Here is a 17,417-nt window from a genome sequence, read left to right on the forward strand (position 1 = left end):
GTGAAAAATACTGTAAATCGAATGCAACAAAGTACAAAAGCTCTACCTGAACAAAAAATTATACTTATTATAACATTCGTTTTGTACACTTTGATTATTAAACATAGGGTCAAATATATGAAATTTTTAGTCAAAGAAGTATAAGATTATAAATCTTTTGAACTTCTTGCCGTTCCATATATTGCCCTTATACGATGTTATTTTATTTACAGTTAATATATGTTTCAAATGTATTATCCATTTATTAATCAACTGTTAAGGGCAATGACATTGTTACTAGAGGCACCAGCATATATTTAAAAACATTATGCTTACTTCTGCAATGATAATATACTGCGGGTATTGCATATCGGTTGCATGCATATATATAAATGAAGAAGTAGATTGATCCTTCGTGATATTCTTCTTTGGAATATTTTACAGTGTACAATATGATTTTTATATTAAATTTTATATTGATCATTTTCGTGATTCTAATTCATGGAAATGATATGAAGGATGTTGAAATCGTAATGTTACCATTATGGAACACAGAAAATGTTATTGAGGTAGATACGTTCCCTGCAATTTTTTTCCACAAAATTTATGTCTTTTAAAATTATAAATATCATATATGACAAAATTTTAATCATGTTTTTTTCTAGGTTCCATTAGCTTTCAATGTCTTCGGACAGCTCATCGAATTAACATTGCATAGAAATACTAAGATAGTAGCTCCTAAATTCCAAGTTTGGCGCTATAACGAAGAAAACATTCTGCAGGAGTTAACACATTTAAATGAACCAACTCCTTGTCATTATCTTCATATGGACAGTGTCAGTTCAGCAGCTATAAGTCTTTGTCAAGAGCGTGGTATAGTTAGTATTATTTTCATTTAGAGGAATTATACTTACAGTAATATGTCATTTTTACAACGGATTTTTTTCATTTCATACAGTATGGACTTATCTTTTTGGAAAATAGTACTTTAGAAATTACTCCAATGGAAGATTTCAATTCCTTATCCTTTGATAATCATTTATCAGCGAACGTTCGGAAGCTTCTTTAAAGAGAGAGAACCACACCTTATAAAAAGAGCTTATGCTCCTCCAATAATACAAGATTATCGCATAAGAGAGAACCTCCAATATAAATATGATTTAAATTCACCAACAGTAAATCAAATATCCGACAAGATGACAATGAGAAGGAAAACGTATGAAGATTTAACGTTAGAATTAGCTATTTTCTTTGACGAAGCTGGATATAATATTTTTTCACCATTTTTTGATAAAGATGATGAAAAAATCCGTGATTTATTATTAGCGTATGTGAACGGAGTTCAAGCTCTTTATCATCAACCTAGTTTGGGAAAACAGATCGACATTTCTCTCGTACGAATGGAGATAATGCATAAACAACCATCTGATTTGCCAAACTTCGACGGTGAAAGAAGCAATTTATTAGATTCCTTTTGCAATTATGCAAAAGTTCATAATCCTTTAGATGACAAACATCCAAATCATTGGGATCTTGGACTCTATGTATCTGGATTGGATTTTTATGCTATTGAAGACGGAAGAAAAAATACAGCCACGATGGGCTTGGCTACAGTAGGAGGTATATGTATCGATCGGTACTCATGCGTTATCGCGGAATTAGGAGTTACGAATCGCTTTGGAAAACCCTATCCATCCGCAGGCTTCACTTCGGTTTATATTGCTGCTCACGAAATTGGACACAAGTAAGTAGACAAGAAATAATTATGAAATTAATTATTGAAATCAATTTCAATTAAATTTATAATTTTTAAATGGATAAAAAAGAATTCTTAATATATTAATTGATTTAAAAGCTTAGGAATGCATCACGATTCTACTGGTAATTCCTGTCCAAAGGATGGTTACATAATGTCACCCAGCAGAGGAGTACAGGGAGAGACGATTTGGTCAGAATGCAGTCGCGAGATAGTCCGAAATTTGCATCGAAACAAGGCATGTTTGCTGGATAAATCGACATTAAAGGAAGATCAATCCCTCGATCATGCGCGATTTCTTGACCTTCCTGGTAGAAAATGGAATGCAAAAAAACAATGCGAGGTATTCCTCCGTGACAAAGATGCGAGTGTCGCAACGCAAGAGCATGATATTTGTCAAGCTCTTCAATGTAAAACTCCTCATAGAAGCGGATATTATTTCGCTGGTCCGGCGCTGGACGGTACAAATTGCGCGACTGGAAGAGAATGTCGTGCTGGTAAATGTCTTCCGGCTTTCCAAATCACGACAGGACCAGGGCCAGGCAATCCTTTTATAAGTGAAGGAGGTTGGACAGATTGGAAGGTAGGACCTTGTAGTAGCGGCTGTTTGCAGAGGTCGACAGGAGCTCGACAAAGGCATCGTATTTGTAATAATCCGTTGCCAATTAATACCGAGGCTGGTTGCGAAGGATTACACTACGACGTACAACTTTGCAAGGACGATAGACTTTGTAAGAAGAAGCGCAAAACAACGACCGAATTCGCTACAATTAGATGTATGGAATTTAGCGAGGTCTTACCGGAATTGGATGGAAAAGGAAGAGGGTTGCAAGCTATTCACGAATCTGACAGACCATGGATGGCGTGTTCTATATTCTGTCGTCGGAAAGACATTATGTCTTATTACACGCCGCGTATAGAATTAAATGACCTTGGCCTTGATCCGTATTTTCCAGACGGGACATGGTGTCACGAAGAGGGCGGTCAGAATTATTTTTGCCGTCAGCATCACTGTTTGCCAGAGGACTTTAGATTCGCAAAAAATATTTTCGACGATCGTAAAGATGAAAAAGAATTAGGATTACAAAATGCTCGTCCGAATGAACTTAAACTACCGGATCGATTAATTAGATATTTTAGTTTAGGGTTAGACGGCTTACCGTTATTGACGTCTTTACCAGTTGACCTTAACTTGCCGCCGAACGATGACGAATGGATAGACAAGGATTATATTGACCTTACGAAAGCCTAGGTTTTCAATTCAATATACTATTTTACACGAGAGTGCAGACTTACAGCTAAAGGAAATATTTTATAATGTTTAAAGTGCGTTTTTTCAAGTGCTTTCTTTTTTATAATAATTATATTTACTTGTTCGCGCACGTGCGCGTGCGTGCGTGTGTGTGTGTGTATGTATGTATGTTATATCATATGAAAAAAAAATAGCTATACAATAACACATGTATTAATCTATATTCGTGAATTAAATACAAAATAATGTTTTTTCAGATCGAGCACTATATATGAATTTCTATGAAATTTATGTACGCTTATCCCATAACTGTCTCTCGAAAGCTCGATCGGTGACATCACTCATTGTGTGGTTTATTTTTAGAATTATATTATTATTATATCCATCCACAATGTAAAGAAACCAATGGTGGCCAAAGAATTTAAATGAAAAAAAAAGAAAATACAAGAAAACGAACAATTCGTCTGTTCGATAATTTATATGATTCATATTACTTTAGTGTACAAATAATTAGTCAATCGTTAAACTTAAGACGTATTGCATAAGAAAACTGATTCGCTATTAGAAAGGGCGTTTTACGTTTATGAGCAATTCTGCCCAAGTACGACAAAAAATCCACTTATCACACAATATCCTTCATATTATTATTATTATATACATTTCTATATATATGTATATGTAGATATATTAGAATAATGAGATTACAAATGAATTAGAGGTTGCTACCAAATCTATCTCTTCTATTTGAAATTTATTAATATAAACAATGAGTTTAATATACGATAATCGAAATTAAAGGATTTTGCGATGTTATTTGCGTTTGAACACAGTGATCGGTGGTTCATTTTTGACATACTTGTGCAGAATTGCCAATAAGACGTACCATCAACGTGAAGTGCACTTCAACGCAATCACGTATGTAGCATACATCTTTCATTCATATAGCACACAAATGTGACACATTCATAAAACATACAAACAAATAAATCGGACAGCAATCGCACAAAATATTGTTATCTTAACAAGTCTCATTCTATAATTATGTAACTTAAAATATTCGATCTTAATCAATACTTAGGATTCTTACAATATGCTAAGACAGATAATCTTTCATTTGACAATAGATAACAGACCTTTAACTCTTGACCTAAACCAAACAGTTTTAAAAGCCTAATGTTTTCAAATAAGACATATATTTGTTTGTGACCGAATCCTATAAAAAATCACATTTTACTATCTGTAAGGTGAAATTAAATTCGTTTCACCTTAAAAACACCCTTCATTGACTTCACTTTATTATGTACTAGAACGTACATGCATCCATAACTTCATCGGTCAGGATGATCGGAGGATTGGCTCTTAAAATAATGCGTATCCTCTTGATTTGATTCCATTGTAGACATTCAGTTTGGTAGAGTATCATATAAAATGTCTCTAGCACTTTGTGACAGCGTCTCAGGGAACTTTATATCAAATGAAACCAGAAGGTCACCTTTCTTTGAAGGCTCTTTTGGGAATGGTAAACCTTGTCCTGGAATCCTCTTTACGTTACTAGGCTTGACAATCTCTCTTGTTAAGTTTATACTGATTTTTTCTCCTGTAAGCGTAGGAACTTCGATGACTGTACCACACAAAGCTTGTTTTAAGCTTATTTTACAGGTATATCTAATATCGCTGCCTTCTCTCCTGAAGAGCGGGTGAGGCTTATCTCTAATGATGAAAACAATATCAGCTGGAACCTTCCCACGGCCTTGGTCTCCTTCTTTTTGAAAAGTAATTTTAGTGCCAGCCTTCCATCCTGGTTTCACATTAATAGTAAGAACTTTATCCTCTTTTTTTGTACTACCATCTGCTTGAACGACTCTTCTGCAAATCTTCATTTTCTTAGTGCATCCGCGTAATATTTCTTCTAAACTTATGTAGAGATCATGCTCTATAGCTGGATCTTGAACACGATCTTTACCACCTCCTTTAACCGTAGTAGGTCCAGCGAAATTGAATGAATGCGATCGGAATGCGCTTCCTTGTCCTTGACGAGTAGGTCCTATTCCAATACCAAAGGGATCTTCCATGTCCATATCATCATCATGAAGATTGTAGACACGCGTCGCGGTAGGCCCTCCAAATTCGAAGAATGTTTGAAACGGTGTCGTCGATCCAAAAAATTGAGCAAAAGTTGCACGCGGATCTCCATGGAAAGTGTAAGATGCGCTACCGCCGCCTCCATCTGCTGATGCTCCACCCTTCAGACCTTCTTCTCCATACCTATCATAAACTTCTCTCTTCTTTGTATCTGAGAGTACTTCATATGCCTCAGCTATTTCTTTAAATTTCTCTTCTGCACCAGCACTTCTATTCTTATCTGGATGATATTTTAAAGCTAATTTTCTATAAGCTTTTTTATTTCGTCGTCACTCGCAGTTTTAGGTATCCCTAATATTTTGTAATAATCTTTCCCCATTTTGATGGATCTCTGTAAACATCAAAAACAAACTTATTCAAAATAACTATCTTAGGATGTCTTTTATTTTGCGATATTTTATTATTGTCATTTATACTTTAACTCCTATAAATAATCTCATATCATTTTTCTTCGTTTCATAAAAAATCAATACAAAATGAATCGAACAAATGAAGATTAAAGCAAAAATGACGATTCGAGATTCGATTTTTAACCATAAAAGTCTTCTTGATACGACGAAGTCGCGTTGTTGAAAAAATTAAACTCTACGAATGAGCATTCAATTTTATCTTCTGGAATCTAGAAGCTTCCTTTTTACCTAACCAGGTAATTGATATTACGATACGATGATTCTTCTTTTAATTGTTAATTGCTTTACACTTCGGTATAAGGAAAGATTGATATATCTATCATCTATCCAACTATCTTTACTTATATGTATGTGTAGGTACGCGCGTGCGCATACATTTGACGCACATACACACACACAAACACGAGTAATCTGGAAAATATTTTACCGAAATAATATTCTATGCACGGAATGGGGCACGAGTAGCTACGATATCATTTATTGAAATATTTTTCTACGCGCAACGTCTACAATTTAATCATATATGCAAATTAGATTTGTAAAATAATCAACTGTTCATTTAAATGAATACACATAGACGTTGCGTGTACGCACGCACGCACGCACGCACGTACGACACACACACCCACCCACGTACGTATCACCGATAGCTATTTCTGGCAATGATGAACGCGTATTCGCGACGAATCCATTTCTTCGAGCATGCTACAATTTCATGCGATGCAAAAATAAATTCAATCTTATCTTGTGGCGAGCGTCAAGTTTGTTCTCGTGTACAATAAATAGAATAACATACGGTAGAATACTTTCTATCTTTCTTCGTATATCACGCGTCTCTCTCGTTCGTACGTAACAAAATATGACGAAGAATTAATAGGAGGTAAAAAATAAAAATTAAAAAAATAAGGAAAAAAAGAAATATATATATATATATATATATTTTTTTTTTTATATGTATATATCCTTAGATTCGAAACTTACCTTCAAAATTAAGTAAATTTATCGTCCAACTGGAACGATTGTTCTTTTAATCGTTACTAATTTCAACCGATTTGCTTTTCCTCAAAGATTTATAGAATGTTCGATTGTATTCGTATTGTAATTTACTCTCTTCGCATAAACGAAATAACGTCTACGTTCTCTCGTCACGTACTAAAATGTCGCGTATGCTGCGCAGCCCATATATACAAAATTTCCTTCTACAAGTTTCCGGAACTTTCGAGAATGGCTCAACGCCAGTTCCACAGCGCTCCTGCTCGTTCAATGACGTCATTCACTTTCTCGCAGCCTCGATAGATCGAATGACGACAATCTTTCTGGCGGTCTTTTTCAAGTTGCTCCTTCATTAACGAAATATTCTTTATATTTGGAAATCTAAGAAAACGCTTCGATTAAATTACTTCCTATTTTTTTTTAAACCTTTATTCTTAAATAAAGAATCAGATTTGTTGAAATGATATATTTTCTTTATCTTCGTATATATCCATGTTTCGTAGTTGACCTAAACTTCATTACATTGTATTATACCTAGTATCGATCGTGGTGTTTAGAATTGGTCTCTCTTCTTCTTTCCAATATCTGTCTCTCACGTTAGTCGATTTTTTTGTCATGCACCAATCCCAAAGTTCTGTTGCACCAAACAGGCGCTATAATGATCGATCAATTGTATCTTCCTTTAATAATCAATTCAGATAATTCGGTATTATGAATTATGCTTTTAATTTAGTATTTTTCAATGAGATACTAAGTAATATTGAAGACATTTTAACTTATTAACTGTGGAAATTAATTCGTGTGTATTTTTTAAACAATCATAACTTCTGTTTGAATTCGAATTTATTCCCGCCCCTGATGCCATCTAAAACAACATCGATTTGCATTTTAAATGCAATATCGATTATTTTATTAATGGACTGCTTGAATTTGACTTCATTCGAAAAGTTAAATCTTGGGAAGGTTAATAACAACAAATCTTAATTCGCATGAGAAAAAATTTGATTTATTTCATAATATAAAAAAACATCGCTTGATCGGGTTCGCTTTTGTTAAATATTACCTATCAAAAATAAAATCAATAAAATGAAATGAATAAATTATCTGCTTAATCGTAGAAATAGCGCATGTCTACATTCGCGTGAATTTGGTGGCATGTATTTGTCATAAAAATCTTGAATAAATTCTTCAATTTTAAAACCAAATTTTTGATATAAAATTAAAGCAGGATTGGTAGCCGATACATGTAACGTTACATCTTTTCCCATACAAGTTTGAATGAGATGATATAACATAAATGTAGCAATGCCTGACTTACGCCATTCAGGACGTATTAACAGAAATGATATATAAGCCTCATTATAATTTACATCAGGTACAAGTATCGCAAATCCTATTACTAATTTTTTGTATAGAACGACGCAGCTGAAGTCAGGATATTGTAAACAATCAGTCACTAAAAAGAAAATAAGATTAATATAAGATTACTATTAATTTGGAGGCATAGTTAATAATAATATAGTTAAAAATGTGCTTACAGTCAATGTCAGGCCAGAAAAATTGATTACAGAGGCTGTTGATCGCTGGAATGTGGTGCGGTCTAATATAAGAATAATCAATTGGCGCTTTTGGTAGTGGTTTCCAAGATGAATTATTTTTATTAACTTTAGCGCAAAGTTCTTCCATGACGGTTAACCATAGGGGTCGAGAGGAAGTATCTCTTCTTATAAATGGCTTCAAAACTCTATTTGTATATGGACTAACGATAGATGTTGGTTCGTTATAACCTTGCAACCTTTGTTCAAAAACAAATTCAAGATTATCTCCACAAAATCTGTCCAGGACTCTATCATTTTCTTTAAAATGTCTTTTATATACTTCTTTGCATCCAAAATGATCAATATTCAATAAAGGTAAACCATATTCTCTTTTCAATTTCCTTACAACTAGTTTTCTGTACAAACGTCTTGTAGAAGGAACAGCAGAATATAGATAACGTTTGTTAACTCTTTGTAAGAGATACGCTTCTTCTTGATGTGTCATAAGTGGTATCTTCTTATCTATCCAATAATATTAATTAAGCAATGTAAAACAGAAGTATAGTAGTATTAAATAGTTACTTACTATTAGTAATGGATCTTTGCCAAGGCCACGTATCTCGTTTAGTAACTTCGAATAAAGAAGCTGGAGGTGGTTGTTCTTGAGCAAGACTAAGACTATCATTGCTTTCTTCTGCATATTGCTCTTCTTCTCTTTTAATTTTATGATCAGCGTCATCAAGTGTTGATTCTTCTGTTGTTTCTGTTTTGTTACACCATTCAGATAGGAAATTGTCCAATAAACAAGGAAAATTCAAATTATAATTTTGGTATTGACAATCTGTTAATATTTCTGATAAGGAAAGAGATTTCTGCTGATCTCGTAGTATTAGATCATCTTCCACTTCCATATCTGAAAAATATTTTTAATTTATTATAAAATCTAATATTATATTGTATATTTATTTTTGTTCAATTTCTATTTACTATTTAATTCATCTTCCTCTAATAAAAGATCAGATAATTTCTCTGTTGGTTGCACATAAGCTTGCGAATACATTGATAGTCCTTGAGTTTTGATTGTTTCCGTTCCATAATTGCTATCTTCTCCTAATGAAATACCTGATTCGGATGGTGTTGGACTCACATATGATTTAACTGATAACTTTTGTTGATTACCATTTTGTTTTTTACGATCCATTAACATCTTTCCATCTGTTCAAAAATAAACGGTATAAAAAAATATAATAAATGTTATAATTTAATATGTATTAATGCATAATCTTTTTACTTAAAAGTATAGATATATAATTGATAATAATCAGTAATACTTTTAGCGATGAGAACTTCTGGTGGATCGCTATCTATTAGTCTCCACCAACCGGATTCTCCTAATTCGACTGTACCCGATTTAAAAAAGATTCCGCTATAATGCGATAGTGTTCCAGAAATTGTACCAATCCAATTCTTTTTCCTTTTGCTAAATAAATCAGATTAGCTACGATAAATAAACAAATGATATAAAATGAATAAACGATATTAGCTATATTAGCTAATAATACAAATGAGAAGATTAAAAATAAATAAAATTACTTACACAGTTTTCTTAAATAAATTATCCCAATTACGGTCTACAAAAGTACTGATATCCGACTTCCAATGGAAGTATCCTCTTTTACTTATTCCGCTGGATTTTTCTCTCAAATTATACAAAGTTAATACAATTACATTAAGCCATGGCATTCGATCTCGTATAATTGTTTCTTCACCTAATGGACTGCAGTCAGTACAATGTAATTCAAAAAAGACATCTCCAACAAAAGACACTGGAACGCTTCCTCTTTGAAGGCACTCAATATGAATTTTACTAGCGCAATCACCGTTGCAGCGTAGAGCTGGTTTAGTATACGGGTTACACTGATTACCACACTTTTTACAAAGATCCATATCTGGTACTATTTCATTAACATTATTGTCCTGTTTTTCATTAATTCCGTCCTCTTTCAATACTGTTGACATTCTATTGAAAACAAACATTTTACTATGATTGATATGATTTAGGTTATATTCTTAAAAAGAAAGTATAAATCTACTCACATGGCTGTTATTTACATAAAAAAAAACAAAGATAGGAAGAAATTCAGATTTCTTACTAAAAAAGATTGTCACAAGTTGTATAATAAATCTAAACTATTATAAACGTGTAGATGCAATACCAGATCTGCCATAACCACGTGTGCACGAATATCGCATGTAGGTAGCCATTTTTCTTTTTTAAATATTCATTTAAAAAGGAATGATTACAAATATACATGTTAATTTAATTCGTTTATATATAAATGTTTTGTTTTTTTCAATTTAATTAATATTAAAATATAAAACAACGCATATATATGAATTATATATATATATATATATTCATTATAGATAATATTTGTTGTGTCAAAAAATAAATCGATTGTAAATATACTAGCAGGTTGCTAAGACAATGTAAATAATAATGTCAAATTTAGACAAAACTGTTGCAATTGATTAAAGTAGTTAAAATTTCGTTTGTAAATTTTGGCGATGAAATGGCAGCATCATTACAGTGTAAAGTCATATATGGCCTAAAAACAGATATCATTGGAAATGCTCATTACATTACAGATTCAGAGATTGTATATCCTGTAGGGAATGTATTGTCCATACATAATATTTCTCAGCAACAACAAAAACTTATACATTTATCTGATAAACTTCAAATAAATATTATTTGTGTTACACCTAATAAGTAAGTAGGAGGAAAAATTTAACTTTTCAATATGTATGTTGTGCTTGTAACATTTAAATTAGTTATCATTTTTATTAAGGAAATATGTTGCTTTATGCGAGACCGGCGAGAAGCCTTCAATATCTATCTATGACCTTCATTCCTTAAAGAGAAGAAAATCTTTAGGAATACCATACGAGGCACACAATGCAATTAAATTTAATTGTATTGGTTTTACCTTCGATAGCAAATATTTAGCAGCTGTAACAGGAGAACCAGATCAAATGATGCTTTTTTATAACTGGGAAAGAGGCAAAGTAGAATCTAGCTTAAAAGTAGGTAATCCACAGGATGCATCTGCTATTGTTAACATAATAGCTTGCAATCCATCAGATGCAGGGGTAATGGCAGTCGGTGGACCACATATATTCAAATTTTTAACTCTTTCTGATACAGTATGGCGTCCATATGGATTTTCAAAAGCTGAAAATATATTAATATGTTCTATGACTTGGTTGAATTCGGATAGGCTTTTAGCAGGTACCAAAGATGGTAGAATATTGTATATGGAAAATGGTGATTTGAAGAATATTTATCAAATGAGTGAAACTACATCTATGCATCTGAAAATTCGTGAAGAATATATCATACATGCCACCACTTCTCCATCAGTTCTAGAAGAAAAAGATTATGATAGATGGGAACACGATATTCTTTCTTTAATAGCATTTCCAAAAGGCTTCGCATATGCCTTAGGTCCACGTATAATAGTACTTTTTGAAAGAGAAGGCCTGCATAAATATGTCAAGAGAAATATTTATTTAATTCCTTTGCAAACGGCTAAAATTGATACTTCCGATTTGTATAAAGTTAATACCATAGATATTAATATAAGTTACGATCGTTTATTAGTAACTACAGGATGGTCCCAATTATTTTATACAACTTTATGGGGTCCGGATCTAAATATGGATCCTGAACCAAAAGAAATGAGTGTAATGGGTCAATATTTGCATTACGGTCCTATTACCGATTTGTCTATATGTGCATGGAAACCAATTTTTATGACTTGTGGAGAAATTGACAGAAGTGTACGAATATGGAATTTTGAAACGGAAAGTTTAATTATGTTTAAGCAATACGAAGAAGATATTTGCTCCATAGCTTTACATCCAATGGGTTTATTTTGTCTTGTTGGATTTACTGACAAACTTCGTTTTATGAGCATATTAATAGACGATTTGTTACCTATATATGAATTTCCAATAAGAAACTGTAAAACTGTACTTTTTTGTCATGGTGGACATTTGTTTGCAGCTGTAAATGGAAATGTTATACAAGTTTATACAACTATTGGATTTTATAATCGGTTCCTAATGAAAGGGCATACAGCAAGAGTAAAAGGCTTACTATGGTCTCAAATGGATACAAAGTTATTAAGCATGGGTGAAGAGGGTGCCATTTATGAATGGGATATGAGTAGCGGACAACGTACTGCAGAGATTATTTTAAAAAATATCATTTTGTATGATATTGTGCTTGCCGCTGATCAATCATATATATATTGTATTGCAAATGACAATCGAATTCGTGAGATTAGAGAAGATACAGTAAGATATATTTATCTTAGAAATTTCATTTTTAAGCAGAAATATTTATTGTTATTAAATTTGTTCATAGGTTGTACGCGAGTTTACTTTGATGGATAAGGATGTACATTATATGATAATGGACAAGAATGATACATTTTTATTTGTTACTTGTTTGGGAGGTATTATACTTTCATTGAAATGTCCTCTTCAACTACCCATTGAATATGTAGATTTTCATATTCATTCTAGCGATATTACAAAGGTAAAGATTATCTTAGCTTTTTATTTATAAATGTCTAGTTTATGCTAACTTTATTTCAATCTTATTTCAGATAGCTCTTTCTTATAGTGAACAGTATTTAATTTCTACTGCTAAAGATGGTAGTTTATGCATTTGGAAATTATATTATACAGATGGAAAAGTAGTAGCGGTAGATAAAGCACTTGTATATACTGATGAAGTATTGGTTGGCAAAAGAGATTTAGAAGAAAAAATACAAATGATCAATGATTTAATGATAAGAATGCGGGAATTAGAAACTGAACATGCATACAAAACAAGACAAATGGAAGGTCAGCATAATGATCAAATGCGTGAAGTACATCAGGGATATTGCACAGCTATTCAAGAGTTAAAAGATAAGATAGATAAATTGAAAGAAGATCATACAAATGAGATAAATAATATTAATGTGGAAATAGTCAAAATGAAAGGTCTTCATGAGGAAGCGATGCAACAAATAGAGATTAATTATGATGCCAAATTAATCGTGGAATACGATAATTACCAAGCATTGGAAGAAAAAAACAACACGATGCGTCAACATTATGAAAAATGTTTGGCCGATTTGGAGAAAAACAGTGCGGATGTATTGCAACAAACTATAGTTGAGTATGAAGCGCTCGTTCATGAAAAAAAAGTACAAATAGATGAAATTCAAGAGGAAATAGAACATCAAACGCGTGCACAAGAATTATTAATGGCACAAATAGAAGATGACGCGGATAAAGAAATAGTTGATATACGTACCAACTATGAAAATATTTTATACGAGGAGAAACAAATGAACTTAAGATTGAAGGGAGAAGCTGGAGTATTACGTAATAGATATATGGCTGGTCAAAAAGATATCGAGGATTTAAAAAGACAAGTTCACCGTGTACGAAGCGAATATGCTCAATTTCAGAAAACTATACAAGAATTGGAAAAAGACGTGGCAGATTTAAAAAAAGAAATTAATGAAAGAGACATAACTATTCAAGAAAAGGAGCGACAAATATATGAACTGAAACGTACTAATCAAGAATTAGAAAAATTCAAGTTTGTTTTAAATTATAAAATCCAAGAGTTGAAAAATCAGATTGAACCTAGGGATCAGGAAATCAGAGATTTTAGGGAGAAAATACATGATATGGAAACAGAATTAATCAATTTACACAAGACAAATGTTAGTTTAGAATTACAATTACACGAATTAAGAGAAAAATTAGTAACCGCGCGAAGTCAGATTTATATGGAAGTAGGAGAGAAGAAAAAATGTCAACGTCTATTAAGAAACATTCAAATAGATTTACTTGATGCTGCTGGACTTATACAAGAGCCTCACGCATTAAAAGTTGCTGTAACAAATTTATATCATAAATACAGCGCAGATGAGGAATTTTTACGCAGTCATAAAGCTGATTTAGATGCGCAATGTGATTTTATGAAGCAGAGAGATTATTTAGAAAGGACAGTAGAATCTTTGAAAAAACAAGTCTTTCATACATCTAGTGAAAACAAAGAACTAGATAAAGCGATAATGGATAACGTCACTCTCATAACAGAATTAAATGCTTTACGAGAAGAATTAAAATCGGCGTATAAGCACATAGTAGATATGGAAAGTTTATTAGGATTAACAAAAAAAGACGTAAAGCCGACAGAAGCCAGAAAAAAATTAGAAAAAGCTTGCCATGGATACGAACAATTGCAAACTGCATATCAAATTGAAATGCAGGATTGTAAAAGTTTAATCGAGGCTTTGAAAGATGACATAAAAAAACTTTTGAATAAATTGCCCTGTCAAGAAATAGAAAAATGAAACCTTTTATTTTAAGTAAGTAGTATTTAAATTATATTAATATGAACATTTCTGAATGCATTATTATGAATGTTATTATAAATATTATTATACGATATTATTAGATTTGCTCGCAAAACAGTATATATAGTGATATCTAGACATAAATATATTTTTAGTTAATCTATTTAATATTTTCTAGGCATAAAATGCTTAAATATCTTTTGTTATACGTAAATTAATATAAAGCAAGAGGTATATATTTAACAAATAAGATACCAACAAAATAAAAGAAATGTATTTATACATCAATATTTAAATTATTAACAAATTTAGTAAAAGTACCCTATCAAAAGTATTTGGAATGAAAATTACCTTTTAAAATTGATTAAAGTATAAAAGGGAAAATAGCTTTACGGACTTTGGGATATTGAGAGAATTCTTTTTTATATGCTCTGTGTTTTCCTAATGCCCACATAGTCATTTGGTAAGCACCAGCCAAGGTAAACAGTCCAGCTGTATAGAAATATATGTATTAATTAATATGAAACTATGATAATTTATTAGATATACATACTTTTATAATACTATTCTAGTAAGCATACCTGGAAGACACGAAGTCATAATGGTAAAGCCAATCCAACTGCCAATTTCATACGTGTAATTTGGACAAGAAACAAAATTAAACAGCAGAGTCCATAGATTTCCTGTAGCCACAGGAATTTTCCGAACAGTACTACCTGGTGGCCTGAGATCTCTTAACGCTAGGTGAATGAAAAGATTTCCCAGCTCGCAAAAAGCAAATGTGACTAATCCCACATAAAAATATAGTTTACTCGGTGGTGTATACAATGGATGGTTGACATGATACGCCACATACATTGCAAATAACCAATAATATGAGCAATTTTTGAAGAGGTTGCGTAAAGGCATAGTAGCATGACTAAACCGATGCACAAATAATGTTTCTAGTAGACGTTTAGCATAGTGTATTGTCCAACAGATAGCAGCACAGCTAAAATAAAATATTGTTTAATAATATTTGTAAATATATTACGATATTGTGCTATAATATGGATGTAAGTTAAAAAACTTAAATATTTATTTTGAGCACGTGCAATACTTACTTGACTGTGCAATCTACTTTTGTACTGACAACATCGCCATAGAATAACCAAGGGCGCTGATACAACCAAAGGTATACTATTAGAGGTCCTGCATATTCTACTAAGAATACAGTTTTCCAACCAATTTGTGGACCTAAATCTTTATAATATAGTTTATCACCAACTCGTAAAGACAATGATTTAACAGTTTCCGAATCTGCTAGAGCTTTTCCTTTAGCATCTAGTCTTAAACTTTGTCTTTGTATATATGGTGCTTTTTTCAGTTCATATAATTGTTTTTTAATAGCACCGATAGTAGTACTTAAATTTACCTTTAAATGTAACATAGCATGTATTATTCTTAATTTATTATTATTATTTTTCTTAACAAAATAAATACAACAGATCCGGTATGAGATTATTTACTTACGGTTATAGTGGCAATAGATTTCGACGATTTTGCGGTTAGAATTTCAAGCTGAAAAAGAAGAATTTATAAATAAATGTTCGCGTTAATACTTAGAAAAGAGACGAAAATTTGTAATACCTCCATTTTCGTGATTCGGCAAAATTACAGGTTCTGTCAATTACACCTTCTCCGGGGAAATGGTCGCGTTATATTCACAACCGCAACTCTTTTCACTTGGTGATACTTGTGGCGCTACTTACCATTATATATTTGCGAATCACGCATGCTTATACATATGTATACGTATAGCGAGTGTTATTTAAAATCATAGACCATTACGCTTATTAAATTTTTGCTTAAAAACTATTGGTATAATGTGTTTAGAATGAAGACAATTTAAAAATAAATACATTAGTATACCTTTATTACGTATTTAATAAATTTAATTTGAAAGCATTATTTATAAAAAGTGTTTTTGTGTATAAATATTCATATTATTTATAAGAATATATTCTTTTTTAATTTATATATTATGAAATTATTATTATGGGATATCGCGCGAATGTACTTTAAATATTCCTAATAAATAATTATTTTACAAATTATTTGCACTGGCGTATTTTTTCTAAACATACCTTAAGTAAAATATAATTTATTTAACTACCAGGAATAAATTAAAAACATTTATATGCTCGACGTATTCTAGGAATAGTATGATGTTTTTATATATACATATGTATATGCATGGTAGTTAGGCTTATACAAAATTTAGGAGACATTTAATAATTATTTTATAATAATTTTAATTGAATAATCGATATATATATACATAAATATATTTGTTAGTTATCTACATTTCCTATAACAATCTAATATATCTAATATATATTTTAATAATATGTACATAATATATGCATTTTTACTACGCTTATCAAAAATTCAAAATTACATTGAATAATTATTTTTACAATTATTTTAAATGAAAAACCTATATAAACATACACATGTACATATATTTATTAATCATTTCAATATTAAGAAATAATAAAAATTTATCTTTGAAATACCAAATATACATCAATAAAAAAGAAGCTTTCGGTGTATTTATTTTATGTTTTTTATTTCTAAGAGCTTATTTTATGCGTATTTAATTTTTATTTTTACACGTAGTAATTATTCATACGATCGAATGTATATAGAGAGACAGAGAGAGAGATAGGCGAAAGGGAAGTTCAAAGTCAAATGAGATAAACGTCGACTATGTGTATATAGTTCGGCAAATTCCACGAACTTCTTCTTTTATCAAATATACATAGATAAATATTCTCGAACGATCGGCTCAGGTGATTGGAGGGAGGAGGTTGAAAGGTTATTCATACGTATGTACATATGTATATGTTACGTGCAATGTATTACTGCGAGCAC

General features: G+C 31.5%; 5 protein-coding genes and 1 long non-coding RNA gene across 7 annotated transcripts; 2 read left to right on the forward strand and 4 right to left on the reverse strand.

Annotated features, from left to right (window-relative positions):
- Nucleotides 1–218: 218 nt before the first annotated feature.
- Nucleotides 219–1,133, reverse strand: LOC122522402. The gene is made up of 2 exons (XR_006305047.1): nucleotides 894–1,133; nucleotides 219–736 (listed from the first exon to the last, which is right to left on the reverse strand). It is a non-coding gene; the product is annotated as an uncharacterized LOC122522402 (long non-coding RNA).
- LOC122522401 (A disintegrin and metalloproteinase with thrombospondin motifs adt-1-like) lies at nucleotides 432–3,110 on the forward strand. Its single transcript, XM_043643484.1, is given in 5 exon segments — nucleotides 432–548; nucleotides 645–857; nucleotides 938–1,042; nucleotides 1,044–1,723; nucleotides 1,835–3,110. Coding segments are annotated over 5 exon segments (2,268 nt in total). The 3' UTR covers nucleotides 2,988–3,110.
- A 72-nt stretch (nucleotides 3,111–3,182) lies between these two features.
- On the reverse strand, nucleotides 3,183–5,454 carry LOC122522400 (dnaJ protein homolog 1-like). Its single transcript, XM_043643483.1, is given in 2 exon segments — nucleotides 3,183–5,391; nucleotides 5,394–5,454. Coding segments are annotated over 2 exon segments (1,056 nt in total). The 5' UTR covers nucleotides 5,449–5,454; the 3' UTR covers nucleotides 3,183–4,390.
- A 2,120-nt stretch (nucleotides 5,455–7,574) lies between these two features.
- Nucleotides 7,575–10,403, reverse strand: LOC122522403 (cysteine-rich protein 2-binding protein). 2 transcript variants are annotated; one of them, XM_043643487.1, is made up of 7 exons: nucleotides 10,168–10,403; nucleotides 9,668–10,090; nucleotides 9,402–9,550; nucleotides 9,058–9,285; nucleotides 8,657–8,983; nucleotides 8,071–8,592; nucleotides 7,575–7,988 (listed from the first exon to the last, which is right to left on the reverse strand). In XM_043643487.1, the coding sequence occupies exons 2-7, from the start codon at nucleotides 10,087–10,089 to the stop codon at nucleotides 7,633–7,635; spliced, it is 2,004 nt and encodes a 667-aa protein (XP_043499422.1). In that variant the 5' UTR covers nucleotide 10,090; nucleotides 10,168–10,403; the 3' UTR covers nucleotides 7,575–7,632. The 2 variants fall into 2 exon arrangements, with proteins under 2 accessions (XP_043499422.1, XP_043499421.1); XM_043643486.1 differs by having other exon boundaries at nucleotides 9,668–10,111.
- A 111-nt stretch (nucleotides 10,404–10,514) lies between these two features.
- LOC122522404 (cilia- and flagella-associated protein 57-like) lies at nucleotides 10,515–14,758 on the forward strand. The gene is made up of 5 exons (XM_043643488.1): nucleotides 10,515–10,843; nucleotides 10,923–12,432; nucleotides 12,503–12,676; nucleotides 12,747–14,513; nucleotides 14,680–14,758. The coding sequence occupies exons 1-4, from the start codon at nucleotides 10,644–10,646 to the stop codon at nucleotides 14,496–14,498; spliced, it is 3,636 nt and encodes a 1,211-aa protein (XP_043499423.1). The 5' UTR covers nucleotides 10,515–10,643; the 3' UTR covers nucleotides 14,499–14,513; nucleotides 14,680–14,758.
- LOC122522405 (very-long-chain enoyl-CoA reductase) lies at nucleotides 14,754–16,237 on the reverse strand. Its single transcript, XM_043643489.1, has 5 exons — nucleotides 16,131–16,237; nucleotides 16,014–16,061; nucleotides 15,605–15,915; nucleotides 15,083–15,492; nucleotides 14,754–14,993 (listed from the first exon to the last, which is right to left on the reverse strand). Exons 1-5 carry the CDS (start codon nucleotides 16,134–16,136, stop codon nucleotides 14,866–14,868), a joined length of 903 nt encoding a protein of 300 aa, XP_043499424.1. The 5' UTR covers nucleotides 16,137–16,237; the 3' UTR covers nucleotides 14,754–14,865.
- Between the last annotated feature and the right edge of the window lie 1,180 nt (nucleotides 16,238–17,417).

The sequence above is a fragment of the Polistes fuscatus genome, unplaced genomic scaffold (assembly GCF_010416935.1).
Source record: "Polistes fuscatus isolate 324 unplaced genomic scaffold, CU_Pfus_HIC Scaffold5, whole genome shotgun sequence".
In the NCBI taxonomy this organism is placed as follows: Eukaryota; Metazoa; Arthropoda; class Insecta; order Hymenoptera; family Vespidae; genus Polistes; species Polistes fuscatus.

What these genes read in the sequence shown, in the direction of transcription:
- LOC122522403 (XM_043643486.1), bottom strand. Translation starts at nt 10,107, where the DNA reads ATGTTTGTTTTCAATAGAATGTCAACAGTATTGAAAGAGGACGGAATT. An exon ending in AGAGGAAGATGAATTAAATA is followed by an intron (nt 8,984 to 9,057) that starts GTAAATAGAAAT and finishes AATATTTTTCAG; the next exon opens with ATATGGAAGTGGAAGATGAT. An exon ending in TTTCTGGCCTGACATTGACT is followed by an intron (nt 7,989 to 8,070) that starts GTAAGCACATTT and finishes TTTTCTTTTTAG; the next exon opens with TGACTGATTGTTTACAATAT.
- LOC122522404 (XM_043643488.1), top strand. Translation starts at nt 10,644, where the DNA reads ATGGCAGCATCATTACAGTGTAAAGTCATATATGGCCTAAAAACAGAT. An exon ending in ATTTGTGTTACACCTAATAA is followed by an intron (nt 10,844 to 10,922) that starts GTAAGTAGGAGG and finishes ATTTTTATTAAG; the next exon opens with GAAATATGTTGCTTTATGCG. An exon ending in GTGAGATTAGAGAAGATACA is followed by an intron (nt 12,433 to 12,502) that starts GTAAGATATATT and finishes ATTTGTTCATAG; the next exon opens with GTTGTACGCGAGTTTACTTT.
- LOC122522405 (XM_043643489.1), bottom strand. An exon ending in AATCTATTGCCACTATAACC is followed by an intron (nt 15,916 to 16,013) that starts GTAAGTAAATAA and finishes TTACATTTAAAG; the next exon opens with GTAAATTTAAGTACTACTAT. An exon ending in AAAGTAGATTGCACAGTCAA is followed by an intron (nt 15,493 to 15,604) that starts GTAAGTATTGCA and finishes ATTTTATTTTAG; the next exon opens with CTGTGCTGCTATCTGTTGGA.